Genomic DNA, 23,881 nt, shown 5'->3' on the forward strand with positions numbered 1-23,881 from the left:
CCAGATGATGGATGGATGATGACGGATGGACGCGTACCTCGGAACAACACATCCGCAAGCTGGCCACCAGGCAGGACCCGGCGCAGAAGCCCTCCCGGCAGCTTCCTGAGGTCTTCAGCGAAGCAGGTGGGGAGGGGGCTTCAAGGAGGCGGCCCGCGGCACCGCCCCCCGGCCCGCGCCGCGGCGCCCTCTGGGACGTGTAGTTCGCGCCTGCGCCCAGCGGGCCGCCGAGGCTGGGGGTCTCCGGGCGGAAGCCCGACCACCCCTCTTGGAGTGGGGGGAGCCGGGAGGCCGGGGCGTGCTCGGCCTCCCCTTTTCCCCACTGCCCGCGACCCCAGCCCCGCTTTCTCCCGCGCCGACCTCAGTCGCCGCTCTCGCCGAGGGTCGCGGCACAGTCTGCGGCCGGGTTACGGGCGCCGCGGGCCGCGCCGGAAGCTGAGAGCGGACGCTGAGTCCCGGGATGGCGCGACAGGTGAGGCGAACCGGGAGGACAGACGGACCGACGGACGCCTCGGCCGGTCAGCTAGGCGCGGCGTGGTGCGGTCTCGTGGTAGAGGGACAAAGACGCGGGGGTCCGCCAACTTTGGTATCGGGCTGTGCTCGGCCGGGCGGGGCTGGTGCGCAGGATTTCGCGCGGAGAAGTCGAGGTCCTTGGACGACCCCGGACCCCCTCCCCAAGCTTCGTTCCCCAGTACCCTGTACGTGGAGCCTGTCTCCACCTTCGGATACTCGTTCCTTTGGGTTACACATCGCCCTCCCTCGGCGTGGCTTCTTTTAATTTTTAGTTATCCTGGGAGTCGTGGGCGTGAATGAAGGCCTCGGGGGAATGAGTAAATCTGATGCTTTTATTCTTGGTAGGATCCTGAATCCTTGGGGGAGGGGGCATGAAAGAAGGCCCCAGGTTTTATCTACCTGGTAAGGTGTGTAGATTCTAGAGGTGGAGAAGAGCCCCCATCTGTCGTAGCCTGGGCAATGCGGGCGGGTAGTGTGCGGGGCTGGGAAGATGCCAGAAAAATATGATGATACCAATGGGGAATTGTTGCGGTTCCTCAGGGTGGGTGCAGGGAGCCAGTTCTGTAATTTTCGTGGCCGTGAACTTGGGCCAACCTCAGTCAATTGTAGACTCCGTGGTTTGAAGGTGGGTGGGTATTGGGATATGGGCCTGGGCATTTTGTGGCCGGATCTAGCCAACCAGAACCAGAACCTCCAGTCCTTCATGGCCCGCAAGCTCTTGGGAGAAGCCAGGAAAAGTGGATGTTGTGGGAGCAGGGGCAGCCTTCGTTGCGGCTCTGGCTGCGCAGTGAAGCAGCCCAAGGACACCCTTGCTCGGGGTATGCCCGCTGGTCCTGTGCTAGGCTCTCCGCAGGCTACAGTTTCCTCTTCTACAAAATGAGGGGTTTGGACCACCAGTCTTTCAGGTCTGATGTTCCAAGAAGGATGCATCCTCACACTGTGTAGCTTCACAGAGAAGGTGGCTAGGAGTGGCTTTGGGAGGGGGGGCAGTAGATAACAGTCAGATGGATAGTTACAGGGAACGCCTCTTGTCCTGTCCATTGTGACTCCCAAAAGCCCAGGGATGTGTGAGCACAGCCCATAAGTGAGGGGCAGCAGCGTGCAGGGTTCAAACTGGGAACCCAAGGCTGAGGCATGCTGGGAGAAAGGGTCTAGGCTGGAAAGGCCTGCGGAAAGATGGATGGGTCCCGTGGGCACAGAAGCTGTGGTTTTCATGCTGGGCTAATGACAGGGTAGAAAGGGTGTTCTAGGAGGACCGGCATGGCTGCAGCGAGCTAGGAGGTTGCACAGTTACATTAGTCCTGGGTCAATCCAGAAAGCTTTTCTCCAGTTGGTTGAGGGAGCGAGGCCTGAGAGCCACAGAGGAGGTGAAGCAGGGCCGGAGGAGACAGCCGGTCCAGATGCAAGCCAGCAGTGTGTTTCCCTCCCCTGAGGCAAGCATTGGTGCCTCACGTGTTTGCACACTCATGCTTGCTCACACACGCACTCCTCACTTTTCCTCCGCTTTTTCTGGGCAGAGGGAGGCCATTGATTGAACCCTCTGTACTGGCCACAGCCAGGTCCCATTTCCATTTTATAAGAACTTTGTCTTGAAGAATGTGTCTTGAGGCTGAGATGGTGAAAGACCTGGAAACCATCTCTTCCAGATGTCTAAAAGAGTTGGGTATATTTAGCGAGGAGATAAAGAGGCACTGGAAGTCAGGAGTAATGTGTGAGGAAGAGCCCATTCTGTGTAGCTGGGGCTTCCGGCTCTGACCTGCAGGCGGACCAAACAGGTGCAGGGGCTCTAACACTAATCACAGCGCTTACGACATCCCAGCCTTTGTTCCAGGCACTTTTCCTATATTAATTCATTTACTCTTCACAACATCCCCATGCTGCAGGTCGTTATGATCCTATTTTATAAATGAGTTCACCAAGGCCCATGTGGGTTAAGTAGTTTGGCAAGGTCGCATAGCTAATATGAAGCAAAGCAGGGAATGGAATTCTGGCAGCCTGGCTCCTGGCTCTTGACCAGCTCTGACTTCCATGCGGTACCTACCTTATCTGTGTGCCCAGGACTGCTGCTGCTTCCTTTTTTTTTTTTTAAAGATTTTATTTATTTATTTGAGAGAGAGAGAGAGAACGCATGAGCAGGAGGGGAGGGGCACAGGGAGAGAGAGAAGCAGGCTCCCCACTGAGCAAGGAGCCCTGATGCAAGACTCCATCCCAGGACCCTGGGATCATGACCTGAGCCGAAGGCCGACGGTTAACTGACGAGCCACCCAGGCACCCCTGTGTCCAGGACTTCTTAAATGCCAGATTGGGCCAGGGATAGGACCAGCTGTCGGGAATGTGGTGAGCCACCCATTACTGAAGGCATTCAAGGAGAAATTGAAGAGACATCCCATTTTGGGTGGAAATTGGCATTAAATGATCCTTGCTCCTTAAAGGTCTAGGCAATTGTCTGATTTCTGGTTCACAAATGCACAACGTTTGAGAGCTGGCTCCTGGGAAGAAAGAGGGCCGAATCTGTTTTCAGGGGTCCGTTCCCCAGCATACTTTTCACTTCCAGCAGGGTTGGGCAGGACTCCAGCCTATGACTGGGCTGCAGTGCTCCCCTGCCCTGTGGCTCTAAACTGAGAATGTGTCAGAATCACGGGAGGCTTGAAAACGTAGATTTCTGGGCTTACTCCTGATTTAGTAAATCAAGGATGAGGCAGGGAAATCAGCCCTAATTAAAAGGAACCTGACGTAAATCGTTTGAACCTAAAAGCGCTTTTGTTTTTTCAGTCATTATAATGGTTGGAAAAAGCTTTTTTTTTTTTTAAAGGTTTTATTTATTTATATGACAGAAAGTGAAACAGTGAGAGAGGGAACACAAGCAGGGGAAGTGGGAGAGGGAGAAGCAGGCTTCCCGCCGAGCAGGGAGCCCGATGTTGGGCTCGATCCCAGGACCCCGGGATCATGACCTGAGCCAAAGGCAGATGCTTAACGACTGAGCCCCCCAGGTGCCCCTGGAAAAAGCTTCTGATGGGAGAAGCTGAGGAGAGTATTTTTCACTCAATTTGTTAAACAGAGAACTTGTCTGCTGACATCTCGGGATAAACTAGCCCCCCCCCCAGTGTCACGTGACTCTGCTGGGTCCTCCCACGTTCCACGTCCTGCCAGAGCAATGCCATTTGGACTCTGCCATTCAGCAGTGTCTACAGGAACATTTCTTTGAACTCAAGATCTGCCACTACAAACTTGACTGGGAAATAATAATCTTGAAAAATGAGATGTTTGTTTGATGGTTGTTTTTTTAAGGTTTACCAAGGTCATTGGTTATTACAGTCACAATTAAGCACAGCAGAAAAAGCACCGAAATCTCATCTCAGAGGGCCCCATTCCTAGACTTGGCGCTGTGGTGGTCTACCAGCTCCACTCGCTGCTTCCCCACTTGGCACCGTGTGAACCCTCACCCCACACGTGGGGTAACAGTGTCTGACCAGCTGCCTGCAGAGATCCGTTTTGTTAATCGATGAGAGCTCTGAAATGCTCCGAAACAAAGGATCCCACTTCTGATGTCTGGGTCCCTTGAGAGTAGAGCCTGCATGGGACACAGCTCACTTGGCATCCAGCAGAGTGCCCATAACATGCGAGTGTTCAGGTGAGCCGGGCCGGGCTAGGCTGAGTGTCTTGCGTACCTGGTGCACGCGCAGGGTAGCTTGTGTCGGGGAAACCTGGCCTGCAGAGGAGCGGCCACATGCCCTGATCTCCGGCAGTGGCCGTCAGGTGGGAGATGCTCAGGCTGGCTGTGGTTCACATGACCTGCGTCCCATGGAGAGGGCACGGGGAGAGGGTCAGCAGCTAGACCCTACTGTTGGCTGTGTTGTATCTGTCCAGAATCCAGCAAGAAATGGGGATGGCTCTTTGAGAGATGTTTTTGAGGGTGTCTGAGCGTGTTCCTGAAAGGGAGACACCGTACTTGGGCTAGAGGGGTGGGGAGGACTTCCAGAAGGTCTGCTGGCTGGCCGGGAGAGCTTGAGAACCACTGGACCAAAGGCAGTAGGCCGCGGAGAGGCTGCCTCCAGCCGGCTGTGTGGACGGGGTCTTGACCAGTTCAGCAGCGCAGTGGAGGGCAGTCGTGACCATACGGTTCCAGCTGTCAGGGGGACGGGCAGAGTGGGGGGCAGATGCTGGTGGTGACAACGCTGAGAGTTGGTAGCAGCAATAGTTTTTAAAGTCACTGACTTGAGTTGATGAAACAAGGCAGTAGATTAACTTCTTTATTAGGAGTGTTTTCATTTTATTCAGTCATTTTTCTTACAAATTTTTGCTGTAATTTTAAATACATGCCTATCAGATGCTGGTAATCTTCTGGGGTCTGATGGCCATTTTAAAGCCCACTTAGTGAGGATTTTTAAAGAAGTTAGGACCGAATGTTTCTTGTATCTTGCAAAGCAGGGGATGCTGTCCAAGGGTGATTCCACGTCTCTTCCAGGCCCTTCCCTGCAGAGTAGGCCACAGCATACCAGGCTGCAAGCCCACAGGGATGCAGAGTGGAGAGGTCCAGGAGAGGGCTGGGATGGGGGGAGGGGAAGGGGGCAAGGAGGCCTGACTGGTGGCCTAGAAGGGCTCCTGCAGAGCATAGTATCCATGTGCTGCACGGGCTTGGTGGTAAATGCCATGGGTCACAGCCACGGGGATCACGGTGGCTGGCCGGGGCCTGAAGGTCAAGTGAGACTGGGAAAGTGAGGGCAGGCTCAGCCCAGCACGGGCCCGGAGTCTGGCAGAGCAGCTGGGCCGTAGGATTTGGGGTCTGAGGATCAAGGGCCACCGGTGAGCATGGGTGCGTCGACGGCTGTTCTTCATTCCTGGTCGCACGGTCGTCTGCCCTGGTGTGGGAGCCTTGGCCTCCGCGAGATGTCCCGGGCTGTTTGAGATGCTCTCTCTCTCGCTCTCTGTCTTGGGGTGTGGCTGGGAGGAGCCCCGTAAGCATTCTGCCTGCTTGATTCCTGACTGTTGTGTCATCCCCACTAAAAGGTACGGAGTGTTTTTTTCTTTGTCGTACTTACTATTCGTTTTATCTATGATCTTGTTTTAATGCTGTAGCGATAGGACCTCAGGTCCTTGCACAGTCGAGGCGAAGTTTGCTTATTAACTCCAGTGACTCTCCCGTGGTGAATTTAGAGCTGGCTGGGCTTCCCAGCCTGGAGTCGGCCTTTTCTTAGGCCCAGGCTGACGGCCACGGACTGTGAGGACTTCTGGGGGCGGGGTGCCTGTAACGAAGTACCACAAACTGGCAGCTTCACCGGCAAGTGGATCCTCTCACTGTGCCAGAGGCGAGGGAACCCCAGCCAGGGCCGTGGGGGGCTATGCCCACCGAAGGCTCTAGGGAAGGGGCAGAGGGTGCTCTACTCCTCCTCTCCTCCAGCCTCCGGTGGTCCCACATTTCCTTGGCTTGTGGCTGTGACACTTCATTCTCTGTCTCCATTGTCACCACGCCTTCTCCTCCCCGTGTGACTGTGTGTCTTCTCTTCTTATGAGGACACTGGTCATACTGGGTTAGGGGCCCACCCTACTCCAGTCTGACCTCACCCTAACTACATCTGCAAGGACCCTATTTCCAAATAGGGCCACGTTCACGGGGGACAAGGGTAGGGACTTCAGCATACCTTTTGGTGGACACAGTCCGAACCCCATCTCTGTCTCGTGAGCAGATTCCCGTGAAGCACTCCTTCACCTGCTCCCACGTGTCAGGCCTCCGCCACACTCTCACTGCTCCCCACTCCCTGGTGTACCCCTGGAGACACGGTGAGGCTGGCGGCACTGGGAGGGAGCCACCAACTCCCTGGAGATTGTGCCCACAGGTGTCCGTGGCCTTCCAGGACCTGGCCGTGAGGTTCTCCGAGGAGGAGTGGCAGCTGCTGGGGGAAGGGCAGAGGGCACTGTACCGCGACGTGATGCGGGAGAACTACGAGACGCTGCGCTCCCTGGGTAAGGAGCCCGCCCCAGCCCCGAGGAAAAGTGAAGGGAGGTGACTCAGGCAGGTCCTGAGTCACCTTGAGCCCGCCAGGCCTGAGTCTTAACTACAGAATGAATACAGTTTGAGGTGGTGTTCCGAGAGCCTCAGGCTGAGCTGAGGGCCTCACAGATCTTTTATGCCATTGTTTCCATAGTCTGCACCAGGGTTGTGGGTAAGATTCGGTCAGGGCACCCCAGAACGGCCCAAACACCGAGCAGCCTGGTCTCTGAGCCTCCGGTGGCCCCGCAGTTCTTGGGGTTTGGGTGATCATGTGAACACACGTAAACAGGTGTATGCGTGATCGTGGTAGGTGGAGGCCAGCTTCCATTCCCAGGGGCTGTCCCTCCCTCTTTTCTTTCCCAGGGACAGATGAGCTGCTCCCCCTCTCTGCCTTCCTGTCTCCTACGGAGCCTGGAGGAGCCACGGAAGGCAGGAGCTACGCTGGTGAGGGGCAGGAGCCTCCTAGGGGAGGAGGCCCCCTGGGTGAGTAGTCCTGATAGTTGAGGGTCAGGCCCCGTTGGGTGTCCTGGGCCCAGGTGGACTCACTCTAAGTCCCTTCCGCCATGCAGTCCTCAGCCCCTGGCTTTACTCCTCAGGGAACACTGTGCCCTCAGCCCTTGCCACACTCTATAGCCAAATCTCTCTGGGACCTTTCACCCTTTGCCGCCCTGGGCTGTGAGCCTGGCACACTGTTGCCCGTTGTATGCAATGCTAGGAAGAAACCTGGGGTCACCCGTGGAGAGCACCCCGTATTCAGGCCTCCTTCCTGCCACTGATGTGCAGAGCCAGCCTGCAGCTTCCGAGGGTGCTGCCACATGGCTGACCTCAGATGCCAGATATGGCCCACGGGCCCAGCCTGGGTGGGGCCGCAAGGGCAGGGGTGCCAGGAAGGGCAGAGGGCCCGGCCGGCGGGAGGGGTGGGGAGGCCGCGCTCCGTGGCATTCCCCTGGAGAAGTACCAGGTAATGAGGGACACTACCTAGAGTCCCCAGCCCCTAGTCCCAGCTGTGCCTGGGGCAGATCCTTTTTACTTCCCGGAGGTCAGTCTCCTCTGGGCTGCTACCCACGTGGTAGGAGGATGACATGAAACTCTGGGTAGTAGTCACATGCAGAAGCGTGAGTGCTGAGCTGAGGGTGTGGGGGTTCACTGCGGCCTCTTCGGCAGGAGGCACGCCCCCGCACAGCCTGCACCTCACTGCCCTGGTGCAGCTGGTCAAGGAGATTCCGGAGTTCCTGTTCGGGGAGGTCAGCCCGGAGAGTGAGAGTGGGAGCGGGGCAGTCAGCCCGGACGGGGAGCAGGGGAGCCCCGAGGGTAAGTCGGACAATATCAAGTTAAAGCTGGGTGCTGTGGGCCTGCCAAGCCCCTGCTAGACCCTAGGTGGAGCAGTCTGGGTCACGAATTCCCTGGTAGCATGTCTGCCCCCAAGAAGGCATGGGTAGGGCGTGAGACAGGGCTCCTGGCCTTTCTCATGCTGGTTTCTACCTGTCGCATCATGCCCTGTGTGGCGGGTGAGGCCAGGTCCTGTTCTGGAGATGAGAAGGAAGCCGTGCCCAGTCTGCACGGCCAGTGGGGCCCAGTCCCCCAGCCTGTGCTCTGCCCATATCCTCGGACTCTTGGTCCTGCCGCCTGCTCTGCTCACTGGGTGCTTTCAGGTCAGACCGTACTTCCTCGAGAAGTCTGTCCCCACGAGCCCTGGCCTTTGAGCCTGCTCAGTGGCAAATGACCCAGAAAGTGGGGGTGGGGAGGATCTTATCAGACCAATGCTGGGGCTATGAATCTATGTTTCAGAGCCCGGGAATGACAATGCAGAGGATACTGACATCCAGGTCATTGTCAATGGCACAGGGCAAGGAAGGGCCCGGATGGGACAATGGTGGGGGCGTTTTACCCACTGCTGGGCTTAAGTCTCGTTTTGAGTGTCCTCTCCCTCCTCCCCAGTAGCAGCTGTGACTGTGGAGACTTGCCCTCTCCAAGGCCTGCTCGGCTGCCTTCCAGACGCGCCTACTGGCTGGCCCCACCTGGCCACCACATCTAGCAGTGGCTCATCGTCCAGCAGCCTGCCTGGAGCCGGGGGCCAGGGGAGCCCCGTCCCCATCAGTGAGTGCGACCCAGCAGGGGCAGGGCTCTGACCCTGGAGGCAGGGGGATTGGACTCTGTGCCCTCTTCATGAGCTCTAGGACTCAGTTTCTCTTATTGCTAAAGTGGGCTCGCTCCCCAGAGAGCAGGACAGGGGCCTCTGTCCGTAGAGCAGAGAGGAAGTGTGATACTCGGTCCCTGAGCAGCTCTCTCCTAGCCCTGCTTGCAGAGTCCTGTGTGGTCATGCCCAGGGAGCGGAAGGCAGTTTCCAACATGCCGGCCTGTTGGCAAGGGACACCCCTGTGTGCGCCTGACCTGAGTCTCAGACCTTCTCACCAAGGCAGCCCTAAGAGCAGAGGAGGGCAGCTAGAATTTCTCTGGGGTCTCGTTGTATTTCTAAAAATTCTTGCAAATTTTGCATTTGTTGGAATATCTTTCATTTAAAATATTTTAAATGAATACGGACTAAAATTGGCTCTCCTGAAAAACAGACCCCATTTTAGGTGTCACTTGGCAGATTTGCTCTGGGGGTCCACATGCTCAGATTTGAGAAGCACGAGTACAAGGTTGGGCCCTGCTTGTCAAGGCTGCCGGACTCTCTTATTGAGCCAAAGTCAGAGGCTGGAGTTGGGGGGTTCCGTGTTACTCAGAGCAAGCAGTCTTGGTGTTTACAATGACACCAGAAGGAAACAGGGAAAGGAGCCCTGCCTTTGCCAGGATGGGTTCCTAGGACCAGCCTGCAGGAGTTGACTCTGCCACAAATCCAAGTTTCCAGGACTTGGCTGCCCCCCAGGGATGCGTGGGGGGCTGAGAGGCCTGTCCTCTATGGGGACCAATCTGGGGCAGTTCCTCAGGGCCAGGAGCCAGGGCTAGAAAGACCTTTCTGTCTCTCCTGTAACAGAAACTCCTGACAAACCAAGACCTACAGAGAAGGAAGGCCCGGAAGCCCCAGGTGGGGAGCCCAGCCCTCCTCCCTATAGCCCCAGCAGGAAGAAGGGCCACGGAAGACAGGGGAGAGCGACGCTGGGGGCAGGTGAGAGGCTGGCTCCGCTGAGAGCGGGCTGTGCCCTGGAGCTGAGCGGGGGAGGGAAATGGAGGCATGCTCGGTTCACACAAGCCTGTCAGGTGGCTCTCTCATCTCGGCCCCCTGACGGCCCTACATGGCAGGTGTCCCTGTTCACACAGGTGGGAATCTCAGACCTTCTGAGAGTCCCATAGCCACCATCATCAGGGCGGCCCTGACCTTGGCTGGTCTTGCAGGTGCTGTAGGAATCTCTCCTGGGAGCAGCCCCTTGCAAGGCCTTATCAACTGCCTGAAGGAAATCCTTGTGCCTGGACCCCAGCACCCTGAGGTGTCCCGAGGCTTGCTGCCTCCTGTCCCCGGCCAGGGCACCTCCCAGCTAACCGGAGCGGAGCTGAGGCCTGAGAGCCCACCCTGGGGAGGTGAGTCCCCTGGGGACCTGTCTCCTCAGGGCAAGGTTTCTGAAGCCCCAGAAAAGCTCAAACTGCCTTTCTGTGGCCGTGTCTCTGCAAATACAGTCTCTTCCCAAAGGAGCATTCCCAATACGGCTGCCCTACTGTCATCGGTGGCCTGTTGCTGGAGCCGGGTGGCTTTTTTAGGCGAATGACATTTGGTCAGCTGTAGAAGGAAACTCAAAAACAGACTTGGCCCTGGATCCTTTTGTGTTTTTAACTCGTCCTAATATGGGACCTTGAGGAAGAGCTGCCGAGTTATCACTCTAAGTGGGCACTTAGAGTAGGTGGGGGGGGGGGCGTGCTAGGGGCAGGAGCTGTGAAGACTCTGAGAGGTTCCTGAAGCCTTTGAGCCTTGGTTTCCCCATCTGTGAAAGGGGATCATCGTTCCCACCTTTGGGTACAGTGAGTCTCAGATACAGTAACGTACTTGTGTGTGTGTGTTTGTGAAAAGCTTGGTCCTTAGAGAGACGCTTTGCTTGGGGCCCAGGGAGCCACGGGCAGGTAGGGGCCTGTCTGCTCGCTTCTTTCCCCCTGTACGTGCCCCACCTTGATGCTGCACCTTCTCCTCTCCCTCCTTCCAGCCGTCTGCTTCAGGGAGGTGTGAAGACAGGCCTTTTTTTTTTTTTTTAATTTATTTTCGAGAGGTGGGGGTGGGGGGGAGAGCTAGAGGTGGTGGGGAGGGGGCAGAGGGAGGAGGAGAGAGAGTCTTAAGCAGACTCTGTGCTGCGCACGGAACCCAACATGGAGCTCCATCCCATAACAACTGCGCCACCCAGGCGCCCGAGACAGGCATTTTTAAACTAAGCACAAGGAGACAGTGGCCTGTGCGGGTCTAAATGAACTGCAAGAAGACCCACATTTCCAGATTTCTGGCCCTTACCTGGACTGTCTACTTTTTGTTGTTTGTCATGACTGGGCTCAGGGTGAAAATGCGTTCCTTTTTTGTATAGTGAAGACAGAGGCAGCTTCCGGGGCTTGTCCCCTCCAGGGTCTGCTGAACTGTCTGAAGGAGATCCCGGAGGCCCAGCACAGGCGTCCTCGCCCCTCAGGAGTAGGGGACCCACCGCTACAGGAGGACCCAGGGACCTGCCAAAGGAATTCTGGAGGTAAAAGCCACTGACTGGGCAGGGAGGGCCCCAGGACAATATCCATTTCCTTTTCCAGCTCCAGGCAGGCCTCCACATCAGGCCCTTAGGCCCTCGCCTCTGCGTGTAGGTCGGAGTTGCCACATGCTAGGGACCACCCCTGTAAATGGAGTTAGGCCTGTAGGAGGTGCTTCATCAGTCCATGATCACTATCCAGGTTGGCTGTTAGAGTAGGGCTGAAAGTTCCAGAAGGGAGGAATGGAGCATAGGGACGGGGAGGCCCGAGAACAGAAGATGGCCCGTGGACACCTGGGGCATATTTTGAATTGGGTGCTCGCGTCATATTCATGTGGGCTTGGGTAGTGTTTCCACACACTGTAGCTCACCAACACTCGGTAGCTTCTCAGACTGCTGAGGAAGTCGAATTGACACAGACTTGCTGGCCTTGGAGGAAAGACCTTGACTTGGTGCCCCCCGAGGAGCCTGATGTGGCGTCCCTCAGTAGAAACCTCTAGAGGTGCCCCAGAGGACCTGGGGCAAGATGGGAGTGTGAGCTGCTCCATGTACTAGTGTTTGAGCAGTGACCACCTTGGAGCCAGAGACTGCTGTGGAGGCCGGGGGCCTTGGGAGCCCTGTCCTGACCCTATAATGGCCTCATGGGGGCTTCCCACAGGGCCCAGACCCCTGCAGACCCCTCCTCCCGGGCCTGGTCCAGGAGCTGGCAGCGTGCTCTCTGTGGTGAAGATGGAGGACGGCTGGGCCCAGAGCCTCCCCGTGCCTGCGTCCTGTCAGCTCAGCAAGTGGACCCACAGCCCCTCTGCCGCCAGCAGCCAGCGGGGCGACGGAGAGACCAGAGGGGCCCGAGTGCCCAGCTGGGGTCCCATAGCTCAAGGTGAGGCCTGGGGGCATCTCTCAAGTCCTCCAATGGGATTCTCAGCCTCACCAACAAGGTTCTGCCAGCCCACAGGGGAGGGAGCAGGTCCAGCCCACAGGGGGAGGCCCTGGCTGTCCTCAGGCAGTGACTCCCCTCTCTTCACCTACATCCTCCTTAATCCAAGGGCCTGGGAGCTTTCCATCGTAAGGACTTTAGTTTACAGAGATTTCCTGCCTGTCAGGAAGCTGGTCCCTACATACATGTGGGTCTCTCCGCCCCACCCCTGGGCTGGGGTACAGATTTGTCATTGCCCTGTAGGAACAGAGAGTGAATCAAAGTCCCCCACAGGGTGTCCTGCCTGGCAGGCCTCCACGCCTGGCGCAGGACTTGCTGCCCCTGCAGAAGGCAGGTTGGGGCAGCCAGCCTAGGGCCGGGCCAGGGGAACGTGCCTGAGATGGTGATAGGGCCATCTCCCCTGTCCCAGCCGGCAGTGCCTCGAGCTCACCCCTGGAAGCCCTGGAGGCCTGTCTGAAGGGCATTCCCCTGAGTGGGTCGTTACCTCCCCAGCCGCCGGCCACCTCTGGATTCCAGAGCCCTCAGCCAGGAGACCCCGGGTCTCAGAGGCCCGAGCTGCAGCCCTGCAGATCACACACTGAAGGTAGACGGGGCCCTGGGCTCAGGGGTGCTGAGCCCATTGTTAGGTGCCCCGCTCCTCATCCTGGGCCTCTGGAGGTGCAGGCCCTTCTGTAGCCCCTTTATTGATAAGAGTTCCCGAATGTGGTGGAAGCCCGACTCTTCCTGCCCACTGCCCCCTCTGAGGGCTCCTACTTTCTAGCCCCATGAGACCAACAGTTGGGTTCACGTGGGTTTTTTAACCAGTGCTTGAACCCCTAACTTAAGGAGAGACCCTTGTGGGAGATCCTTTAGGGTAGGTATCCTGGTTGCCCACCCCCAGCCCAGGGCCCAGGGGACCTCTTGTCCAGTGGCTTTCTCATGATGTCAGCTGTGCTGTTTCCTACAGAGGTGACTGTGGGGCCTCTTCTGGCTCTGAGTCTGCAGGGCTATGTGAGAGGCAGCCCTGCCCTCCCCTCAGGTCCCCACAGCACCCCTCCCAGCTTCTCCTCATCCAGCAGCACCGATGGGGACCTGGATTTCCAGAGCCCTGGGGGCAGCCAGGGGCGTCCGCCTGGAAAAGGTGAGCTGGCAGGCCTGAGCCTGGGGGTCAGTCCTGGGGAAGGATGAGAGGCCCCCTGCCTACCGTCATGTCTGACCCAACCGGGGTAGGCTGCCATCCCTGGTGTCTGGACCAGAGCTGGGGATGTTGAGGCAGGAGCAGACACGGGACTTATTGCAGGGTGGCGGTGGGGTGGGGGGCGGGGGGGGGTACTTAGCTCCGAAGGGGCAGGACAACAGCTAAGACCCCTTACAAAATAGAAAAAGGTCTCCTTTAGTGTCAACTTTTTCCTTATCCCAGCCACAAAGAAATGCCTATAATATCAAACTGACCTCTGACTGAGGACAAAATGTCCCGAGGTTCATATAAAAGCACCTTAAGGAGTGTCTGTGGTGACCTGTGTCTCTCCAAGCACCCGCCTCCCCCCCTCCCCCCCGCCTGGTGAAGAGGTGGCCACGGTTAGCTGTCACACCTCTTTGGAATTTTGCAGGACTCTGTAGTGTCCCCCTTTGAATCATCCAGGCGCTCTTGGTCTGCCTTGTCCACACACACTGGGTCCCCCGTTGGCTCGCCTTTGTATCCTGTTGTCTGCGGAAGGCCTAGAGCTGCCCCAGCACTCTGCCCCAGGCTAGCTGGAGCCTGTGGAGCTCTGGGGCCTCCCAGTGCCCCTGGCAGCCTGGATTCCTGCCAGGCTGTGGGGGCTCTTTCCTCCCCCCCAGTGCAGCCAACTTTTCTTTTTAAGTTTTAGTTTTTAATAGGCAATCACAGGGTTTTGTTCAAAAGCTATAAAAGATTGCGGAGGAGAGATGATGTCTCCCTCCACCCCTCCCCCGACCCCCGCCCTCCCTGAGTCTCCATGTGCCTTCTCTCACCTTCCAAGGGCATTCTCTGCGCGGCCCAGCTGCTGGTTCCCTCACACAGGCGGTAGCATTCTGTACGCAGCTTTCCACCTTGCCTTTTGTTTTACCATCTCCCTTTGGCATCATCCTGAATTTTGTCTGCGTTTTTCTTGGACCCTAGCAGCACCCCATCCCTCCTAACCACTGCTCGGTACCCGTCCATAGGGGTTAGCACATTGCTTGTTTGTGCGGCCTCTGTGGGTGCACTTAGCTTTCTAAGGAACCCAAACCACGGGAGAGTTCGTGCTGCCTTTTAGAAGCTTCCAGCCCAGCTCCCCAGCTCCCTCTGTTGCTGTAGAACTCAGGGAAACTGCATTTGGGACTCTTGTAGTTGAACTTTGCTGTTCCGGCCCCACACGGCAGCCCAAAGCTCTGATACTCTCTCTTCGTGCCCTGCCTGGCCTGGCGTCAGCAAACGCCTTCCAGAAAGAGCATGGCCACGATGTCAGCTCACGCAGGAAGGGCCTTTCCTTTTTGGACTTTCGGCTCATCTACTTTCTGCTGGTTCCACGGCTCTGTCACTAGAAATGCAGTATTTGCGATTTATTTGTCTTTTTTCCCCAAGTTGCGACTGCACTAGTGTTGGTCTTCTCAACCTGCTACATCATATCTGGAGGTGAAGGCACCTTTAGCGTTTCCCTCCGACTAGTGGAGGGGGCCTCAGGGCTGTCTGCGGGCGAGGCAGCATGGTGGCCTCCCTCCCAAGGGTGGAGCAGGGTGTCATGCCTGTGGCTGATCGCCCTTGTCACAGCCCACTGACCAGTTCTGTGTCGATGGCTCAGACAGGTTGGCTTCTTCCAGGGCCAGCCCAAGTGGGCCTGCCCACAGCCAGGACTGACACGTGTTGGGGACCAGGTGCCTGGCATGACAGGTCCTCTGAGCCTCCTCCGTGGCCCCAGCTGCCCTGGCCACAGGGGTGGCGGCGAGGCTCCCAGGCTTTGCAGAGACTGAGCCCTGACCATCCAAGATTGCAAATGTTGGGTTTTCACAGGAAGCCCAGTGGGAAGCTCCCCGCTCCAGGGCCTGGAGAACTGTCTCAGAGAGATACCTATGCTCAGGCCGCAGTCAGCCTCGTCCTGGTCCTCAGCAGGGGACAGGGGGTCCCAGAGAGCAGAGCCCAAGAATTGGACGGCAGACAGGGAAGGTAAAGCACGGCTGCCCCGGCGTCGGAGAGCAGGGAAGGGCGACTCTCACAAGGCCAGCCTCGGCCCTGTCCCCCCGCACGCACTTGGCAGGCCCACCTCCAGCCCTGAGAGGAGAAGATGCGGTGGAAATGGCCTGGGCAGAAGCTTGTGTGAGGCCGGGAAGCCAAGCAGTGCCGCGGGCCTCTGAGTGGTGGGTGGAGTCAGGGCAGGACACCCAGGGCTGCTTGGGGCCGGGGCTGGAGCCGGGGCTGGAGCCGGGGCTGCGCGCCTGGGACGGGCCAAGCAGGTGAGTTGCAAGCCCTGCCGTCTGTTGCTCGAGTCCAGGCCTGAGCCAGGGCCTTAGCAGCGGAGTACCTTTCGATCCTGGCTGTGTTGGCTTCGAGGGCCTTGGTGTCCGGCACATTCGCTGAGCTGTGGGGCCCCCAGGACTCCAGGTGGCCAGGTCTGGGGATAAAGAGGTCCTGGAAGGTTTGGGCGGCTCCCGGGAACACCTGTAGGCCTAGCGTGTGTCCCGCACCTGGAGCTCACGTGCCCAAGAAGCCAACAATGGTAGAAGCTGTGCTCTGTCCAGTGACTTCCTTGCCTCAGTGCCCCACGGGGCTGACAGGCCTCTTGGCTTCTCATTGAAACAGGACTGAGAGGCGAGGCCTGTGAGCCAGCTCATCTGGGACAGAGTCAGGGGGAAGCACCCACCCGGAGCTTCCGGCTGGCCAGCCCCCAGGCGCTCACCTCCAGCAGCGGCCCCATCTGCTACCAGCGAGGGCTCAGAGACCATGGGGCCACCAGGCCAGGGCCGTGGAGGTGGCCCCAGGATGGTGAGCTGACATCTGTCCTGGTGTTCCGTGGCATGTCTTCCCTCCCAATAAAATCTTTGACGAGGGACCCGATTCCCCCTTCCCTCTCCTCTGCTCCCTCCACCCCAGTGCAGCGCCCGGCTCCCGGGCAGCTGGGGCGAGTGTGCTGGCTGCCCCACGCCTCGGGCTGTGTGCTGGGGTGCTGGGGTGCTGGGGTGCGTGCTGGGGCGTGTGAGCATTCCCCAGACTCCTGGCTGCAGTGCTCCGAGGTGTGCTGGAAGAAGACCGTAAATGGGTCGCTGAAAGGAAAGGGGGGGACGGTTTTCAGCGGCCTTGGGGTTTCTCTGGGAGACAACTGGTTATTTCCTTTATTGCAGTAGTTGCCTGGGGTCACGGTGGGGGGTGGGTAATGGGGATGGGGGGGGATCTCCCTCTGCTCTTGCCGCTGCTCATTTGTACTTACAGCGGTGTTCCTTCCTAGCCCTGCCGGAGTGGGCTGGCAGGGTCCGGCTTACTTGGATAAATGTGGTATTTCTAAATATTCCCAGCAGAAGAGAATTGGCTCTGGGAGGCTTCCTGTGGACAGGACTGAGTCTCTGCTCTTGGGCCCCGGTCCCGAGTGAAGCAAGTAGGGGCCGCTGGGCTCAACACCCGGAGCCTGTCTGGAGCCAGACTGCTGGCGGCTGGTACCAGGGACTTGAGACTTCAGGAAAGTTCCCCGCTGGCTTTGTTCCTCCCCGCCTTCCATGGCCAGAGAGGGTCTCCCAGAGCTTGTGTGGGGCCGTTGGCTGAACTGCAGGGGGACCAGCTCTGCGTGCCTGTGCACTAAAGTAGGGGGTCCTCCTGCCTGTCATAGGCTGATGGACAGGATGTTCTTCTGTTGTCATTTGCCCAGGCGCAGCCACGAAAGCCTCCCCACTCCACTGTCTGGAGAACTCTCTGAAGGGGATCTTGCCCGGGAGGCCCCTGCGCTTCGCCTGCTTGGCAGGTCCCAGTCCCAGCCCCAGCCCCAGCCCCAGCTCCAGCTTCAGCAGCTCAGAAGGAGACGAGTTCTGGCAGCTGCTCCCTCAGGGTGAGTTTGCAGGGGACAGAGGAGGCCAGGGAGCCATTCCCTCCTCCCCCGGGGTGCAGCCGCTGCCCTGACACCAGCTTTGTGTTGCCAGAGAGGGACCGCCTTCCTGGCTGCAAGGCCCCTGGCCCTCTGTCCCCACGCCCGGGTGGCGCCCCCACTGGCAGCAGCCCTGGTGAAGGCCCGGGGAGAGCAGAGCCTGGGGACCGCTGCAGGCTCGGTGCAGGTGAGCCCGGAGACTCCTGGGAGGGGGCCTGGATTCTCACTTTGCCTGACTCTTGCCGGAAGTTCTCTGCTTTTGTCATGCTTGAGTTCCCTGCAGGTTCAGCCGGGTTTGAGAGAGAAGGTAGGGCCCAGGGCCCCAGCATTGTTCAACAAGTGTGTTGAATTAGAAAGCCGGGCAATGAACATAATACATATACATGCTCTCTCCCTAGAACACCTACACGTTGTATGTGCTAATAACGTCTGTACACATATATAGTGTTGTGTTGGTCCCCAGCCTATCAGAGGTGATGCTCTCAGCGAGGGATGCCTGGGGCGCTCTCCCAGCCCATGTTACTCGTAGGGAGCCCCGTGGACATTTACCCCCCCCACCTTGGGGTAAATCCTGTGGTTCTTAGAATCATAGGACGCATGTCAGCAAAAGCCATCAGGGACCCTGGAGGAACAGGATCTATGACCCCAGACCCTGCGGGGCATGCCGTGGGGTCCCAGGTAGAGAGGTACAGCAAGAGTAACGCGCACGCCCGGGACTCTGCCTTTACTCAGCTCCAGAGTGCGGTGTCCGGGTTCGGCGGGTTCGCTCTTCACTGGGGAATTTAAAACATCCTAGCGGGAGTTAGGGCACAGGGAAGGGGGGAGCGGGGTCGCTCAAGTGGCCAATTATCTAAATCTCCGTGACACTGGGCCTTCTGAACGAGGTCGGGCGGGGCAGCCTGGTTCCATGTCTGGAGGGTTTGCTCGTCGCTGGGTCGAGCCCAGCGGCCGACTGTATGTTTACCCAAGATGGATGTCTTCTGAGAACTTCGAGGTCATCCTGTCAAATGCCTGCCCCCCCGCCCCACCCCCACCCCCAGGCAGCCTCGCTCCTCAGTCCAGGCCTGACCCGGTGTTTCTCCCCGCAGGAAAAGCAGAAGAGAAGACAGGGGGCAGGTCCCAGTTGCCCTGGAGAGACGTGTACCCAGAAACCCCGGGCCGGCCTGGCCCCCTGGGCAGTGCTGGAGGAGGTAGGGGTGCGGTGAGCAGTTGGGGAAGGGAGCTCCCTCCCAACTCAGTCTTTGGCCCCTGCACTGGCTGGGCCGTACCCGTGTTCCTCCCGTGGGACACGGCAGAGCAGGCTGGGCACGGGCCAGTTTCCCATGGCCCATAAGGTGCCCCCCTCACCAGGGTGGGGCCTGCAGATCATGGTCCTCTCCATCTGCTCCCTCCGGCCTTCACCTTGTGGTAGAGCTAGAGGTGTCAACCCTGGCTACGGAGGACTCCCGAACGAATCCACTCTACCCTCCTCACACATGCCCCAGCAGGCCATTCGGCCAGGGTCGGGCTCCCTGACAGGCCAACTGTATCTGTCTTGCATCCCATTTAACCATTGTTTGAAAGTTGAAAGTTCAATTTTTTTAGGCCATGTCCAAATATCCGCATGTCAGAAGGGGTATCCATGCCCCCGGTGCTCTGTGCTCTTTCTGCAGGGGCAGCTGGGAACCCCTGCCCTGCTCCTCAGCCAGAGAAGAGGCCTGGCCCAGGGCCCTGCCAGCCTCTTGGATCAGCCCCTGGGCCCCTGTCCTGGAAGCCCAGGGTCAGTGAAGAATCCAGGGGTCCAGGGTCTGGAAATGGAAGACCAAGTGTTGCAGGTGAACATGGGGCTTCCCTGTCCCCTCAAGTCATCAGGAGCCCTGTGGGCAGGGGGTGGGCAGGGGATAGGTACCTGCGGTGGCCCCCCACCTGCCTTCCCTTCTGCTCAGCTCCTTCCCGTGGGGCAGGCTGGTCGGAAGTCTGGGGGAGGCTTGTACCTAGCAGCCTTCATAGGGTCATAGGCAGGAAGGGTCTCTCCTCGAACTCTAGGTTGCTATTTCATTCAGTGTTTTCTCACAGAAATAGCTGGTTTTTTCATAAAAGTACTTTCTAGAGGCGAGCCTTCCAGTGTAGATAACACCCAGATTCAAAGTCTGGGGTTTGAGGAGACTTTCCAGAGAGATGAGGAAATGGGCCCAGTAGCGTTGAGCGACCTGGCCAAGGGCGTCTGGAGAGACAGGGTTCTGCATCACACCTGACACCGAGCAAGCTCCTCCCTGTACCTGTCAGAGGTGCGCGGAGGGAGCGCATGGGGCTGGGTCTCCTGGCTCACTGTAGGGCCTGCGCCGAGACCCTCACCCCATCACTTGGCTGGGGCTCCGTCGCTGGCTTGCCCCTTCCGCTGCTCTGCAGGCACAGCCGTTTTACTGAGAGCACTGAGCTGGCCAGAGGTTGCCAGGCCTCAGCTTAGATCCTTCCTGAAGAAGCTGACCAGGCAGCGTTCCAGCCCATCAGGGGTGCCCACGGTGCTCCACAAGTCACTTCTTTCTGTCTGTAACCTGGTGGTGCTGAAGAGGGGGCAGAGCTGGGCTGGGGTGCAGAGGACTGGGGGAAAGCAGGTCAGCCCCACCAATCTGGGGTGGTAACCGGGCTTTCTTGTGAGGTTTGTCTGGAGTGGAGGCCAGTTCCAAGGGGCTTTATAGTGAAGGATTAGGTGGTTTTTTAAAAAAATAAGATCTAAGATCCTATGACTCTGACCTCAGAATTGGGAGGGTAGAGGTCAGGATGGATGTGCTGAGTCCCCTGCGTCACTGGAAGCATCCTGCCCCTGGCTGCTCTGGCCCTCTTGGGCCCCTCTCCCGGATGCTGTCCACGGCCTTGGCATCTTGCTGTCTGCTGAGCCTTCTCCAGACCCTGCCCACTGACACAGTAGGGCAGCGTTAGGTGGTCTGGGATGCCATTTGCTCTGAAGAGTGGTCCTTCTCCTAGAAGGTGGGAAGGCCACTCACTGTCCTAGGACAGCTTGAGACCCAGCCCGTGGCTTATCCTGTCCATGAATTTGGGGAGCAGCCAGGAGATGCGCCACCTCTGATGTCGTGAGCACTGGCATCCATATTCTCAAGCCTGAGTCACTTCTGTCCCATCTAAAGCCGGGCCTTAGTGGATGGGGAGGATGCTGAAGGAGTCCCCTGGGGGCAGAGAAAGGTTCCGACAGCCTGTGAACGCTCATCCCGTGTCCCTGCTTTGGTTGCAGCCGGGTCCCATAGGAAGTCACTTCCCAGAGGCCTGCCTGAGCCACCCCCTGCAGCTACCATCCGTCCGGCTTTGCCGCAGGCGCCCCCCCAGCCGTGCCCCTGCGGAAGCTCTGTGCAGCCTGAGCTCCGCAGCCTTGGCGCCGCCCTCTCGGAGAAGCTGGATCGGCTCGCCGCGGCCCTGGCAGGCCTGTCTCAGGAAGTAGCCACCATGAGGACCCAGGTGGATCGGCTAGGGAGGCGCCCTCGGGGCCCTGGGCCGAAGTGCCAGGCTTCCTGGCCGTGGGCCCCCTCCCGGGGACCTCGCTGGGCCAATGGCCCTGCTCACAGACACCTCCCCTACTGGAGACAGAAGGGGCCCACCAGGCCGAAACCAAAGATCCTGCGTAGTCAGGCGGAAGGCGGCAGGGCTGGTGACGCCTCAGGCCTTTCCTGCCGAAGGTTCCGCCCCGTATCTCAGCTGCCTCCAGATGCCCCCACGGCAGAACCTTCTGGGCCCAACTCCAGCCCTTCCCAGCAGCCGCCCTCCTCAGCATGCAGCTGCCGCGCCGTGGTGCCTGTGCATGCCTCCCTTGGACACACTGGGGGTCACCGGAGTCCCCCGACCCCCTCAGTGCCTACTGCCTTACCCCCACAGATGGCTTCTGCAGCCAGGGTAGATGCAGACCCGCAGTTTGCAGCCGTGGTGCCGCCTGGGGCCGGCAGCCAGCCCAAGGATCCAAACAGCCTGATGGCTGGGGGCCAGAGAGCCCCTGAGGAGCAGCTGTGGGGTGGGGAACATAGGGCGCCGAGGTGGGGGGCCCCTAACCACCTTCTTCATCAGCTCAGTCCTGCTGAAGCTGTCCCGAGCCTGGCCACTTCTCCTAGGGGCTGTCCCGCGCCCTCACCCTGCTCCAGCCGAACCTTCCCCACTTCTGGGCTGTGAAGGGGCTGGGAGTTTTGCCATTGGCCTGAGCACCCCTGACTCCAGGACGCTGTTTGCTCAGGGAGGCCGCTGTTGGGGGTGCATTTCTCAGCCACGCCTCTGGTCGTCTTGGCTCAGGTTCATTCAGATGCTGCTTCCCCGTCTTGTCCTTCCCACTGGAACTGTCCTAGCTTGCAGGTGACTGGTGTGCCTGCACGCGTGCGCACACCACGTTTGCCTGGGCACTCCAGCAGCTGCAGAGGGACCACGAGCACCCCGCTTCCTAGCATCTGCCCTTCCTGATCTCAGCACTGAGGAGGGCTTGGCCCTTGCTTTCCTGGTAAATCGAGGGCATGGGTTTCACTTGGAGAGAACCCTGCCCCTCGGCTGAAGCTGGATTTGCCCGTGTGGAGTCTGACAGGAGAACTGGGGGACTGAGGGAAAGGCCCTCGGCTCCTAGGAAGGGGCCCCGCAGGGCCGGACCAGGGCCACTGTTGGTTCTCTTAGCAGGACGGGTACCTGGTCGGCTCAGCTGCCTGCCTCTCTGCACCCTCGAGAGAACTTGGCAGTGTCCTGGGAGGCTGGGAAGATCAGCTGCGGAACAGAATTCCCAGATGGGTCCTCAGAAGAGCCCCGCACGTTATACTGTGAGCACAGACCACAGACCACAGACCGGGAGGCGTGAACAACACACACTCACTCTCACAGCCTGGAGGCCAGAGTCCGGGCTCAGGGCGGTAGCCGGTCCGGTTCCTACTGACACAGGGAGGGAGAGTCTGCCCCAGGGCTCCCTCCTGGCGTCTCACTGGCCATCTTCATGGCCACATAGCTTTCTCCCCCAACGCGTGCGTCCAGATTTCCCCTTTGTGTGGGGACAGCGTCGGACTGAGCCCGCCCCAGAGCCCTCCCTGTGACTTGATCACCTCTTTAAAACCCTGTCTCCAAGTAAGGTCATGTTCTTAGGTACTGGGAGTTAGGACTTCAACATGGATTTCAAAACATAACACGCGTAAGGGACTGGGTTGGTCTTCTTGAGTTCGTCTTGGGAGGAGAGGCCCCCAGAAGGGCCTGCTCCGGGCCCCACCCCACTCGGTCATATACTGGGAGTCCTGCCTGTGGCTTACCTGCCTCCTGTCCTTCCCCAGGCTCAGAGCTTCTCCCCCAGCCTTATGTTCCCACTTTTCGTCCTTACTGGATGTGAAGAATCTTCGGGAACTGTGTGCACGTTGCCCGGGAGGGGCCACCGGGCCGGGCTGGTGTGGTCAGCTCGGCAGTCAGGGAACCCAGGTGCCAGGGCGGAGGCCCAGGCCAACTCGGGGCCCAAAAGGGGCTGTAGGCTTGCAGCTGTCATGCCTGCTCTGGGTCCCGGGACACAGGCAGGGCCTGGCCTGCGCTCCTGGCTGCCCCTCTGGAGGGAAGGGGGAGGGGCTGGGCTGCCCGCCCGTCACAGTGGGGTCGTTGCCCTCTGTTCAGGACTAAGTCCCAAGAGGACTGTCTCGGAAGCTAATGTCTAGAAGATCATGTCATTGAATGTTTAAAAGAAGCAGTGTCTTCACGTGTAGCCATACTTGATAAGGGCAAAAGGAACAAAAAACTTCTAGACTTTCCCCTCAAAGACCTCAGGAAGATGAGTGAATTCCTTTTCGGGCTTCAGTGAGCGAGGGCTGGGCACGTTTCGGAGCCCATGGAGAGGGGAGGACAGGGCTGGGGGGAGGGGCGGAGGGTGCTGTCAGGAGGAGGAGGGTTCTGGGTGCCCCTGCTCAGCCCCCCCTCAGTCCTGCCCACTGGCCTCCTGTCCCTTCTCCCCCTAGTCAGCAGCGGTCATGGAGGTGGTCAACACCCACTTTGAATGGCATTTTAAGGTTTTGTTTGGTGGACTTCATGAATATCAGGCATCACACAGACCCTTAGCAGCAGGAGTGAAGGAGCAAATGAGCTCAGAGGGCAGAGGTGACCTTGAATTTGCAGAGCTTGTCCTTGGCGGAGCCTGCAGGAGCACTGCACCCCTGTCGGTGCTTGGCAGCCGGGCACGTGCCCTCACCCGCTGGGTGACCCTCCTTCCAGCCTTCCCCTGCGCTGCAGACAAGGATGCTCGGGGCGAGCCCAGTCTCGGTGGTCCAGATCCAATCCGACCATATAGGAAGCTCAAGTCTTTTTTTTTTTTCTTTTGAGAATGTGGAAAACAAATAATAAAATGAATGGTAAGAAGCTTCCTGATCTGCGTGTTCGCCTCACAGGTCCACTGCCCCATGAGCACAAAAAGCTTTTATGGTTGTTAGCTGGAAAATCTAGAATCACTAATTTGGTGGAAAATCTGTATGCAGTTTAGTCGGTGTGCATCTCCTTCACCTATTTCACAAGGAAATGTGGTCTTTGGTGAGATGAACAGAGGGGCCTTTTTGAACTCAGGAATTCCAGGGGCCTGGGGGGGCAGGGGGAGAGCAGAGAAGGCTGAAGCTCTGCCTGCCCCCATTGTGCGGAATCTTCAGCGAATGGCTGCGGACTGACCAGGGTACAAACCTCCCCCACCCTGAGCTCATTTCAGGGGCCCTTGAAGTCTGCCCTCTGCCTTCCAGCCTGTAAAGCAGGAAAGTGAGAAGGGGCTTAACCTGTCAGT

The 23,881-nt window shown here is 58.6% G+C and overlaps 1 protein-coding gene across 1 annotated transcript; it reads left to right on the top strand.

Moving 5' to 3' along the window:
• The first annotated feature begins 288 nt into the window (after positions 1–288).
• KRABD3 (KRAB domain containing 3) lies at positions 289–23,437 on the top strand. Its single transcript, XM_028106304.2, has 18 exons — positions 289–472; positions 6,348–6,474; positions 6,866–6,985; positions 7,667–7,813; positions 8,441–8,599; positions 9,480–9,611; positions 9,839–10,021; positions 11,005–11,160; positions 11,813–12,031; positions 12,498–12,671; positions 13,035–13,208; positions 15,078–15,230; positions 15,864–16,046; positions 16,921–17,097; positions 17,189–17,320; positions 18,222–18,323; positions 18,786–18,947; positions 20,363–23,437. The coding sequence occupies exons 1-18, from the start codon at positions 461–463 to the stop codon at positions 21,283–21,285; spliced, it is 3,435 nt and encodes a 1,144-aa protein (XP_027962105.1). The 5' UTR covers positions 289–460; the 3' UTR covers positions 21,286–23,437.
• The last annotated feature ends 444 nt before the right edge of the window (positions 23,438–23,881 follow it).

This window comes from Eumetopias jubatus, unplaced genomic scaffold (genome assembly GCF_037043125.1).
Source record: "Eumetopias jubatus isolate StellerSeaLion01/CBP00866 unplaced genomic scaffold, mEumJub1_p1.0 scaffold_14, whole genome shotgun sequence".
Classification (NCBI taxonomy): domain Eukaryota; kingdom Metazoa; phylum Chordata; class Mammalia; order Carnivora; family Otariidae; genus Eumetopias; species Eumetopias jubatus.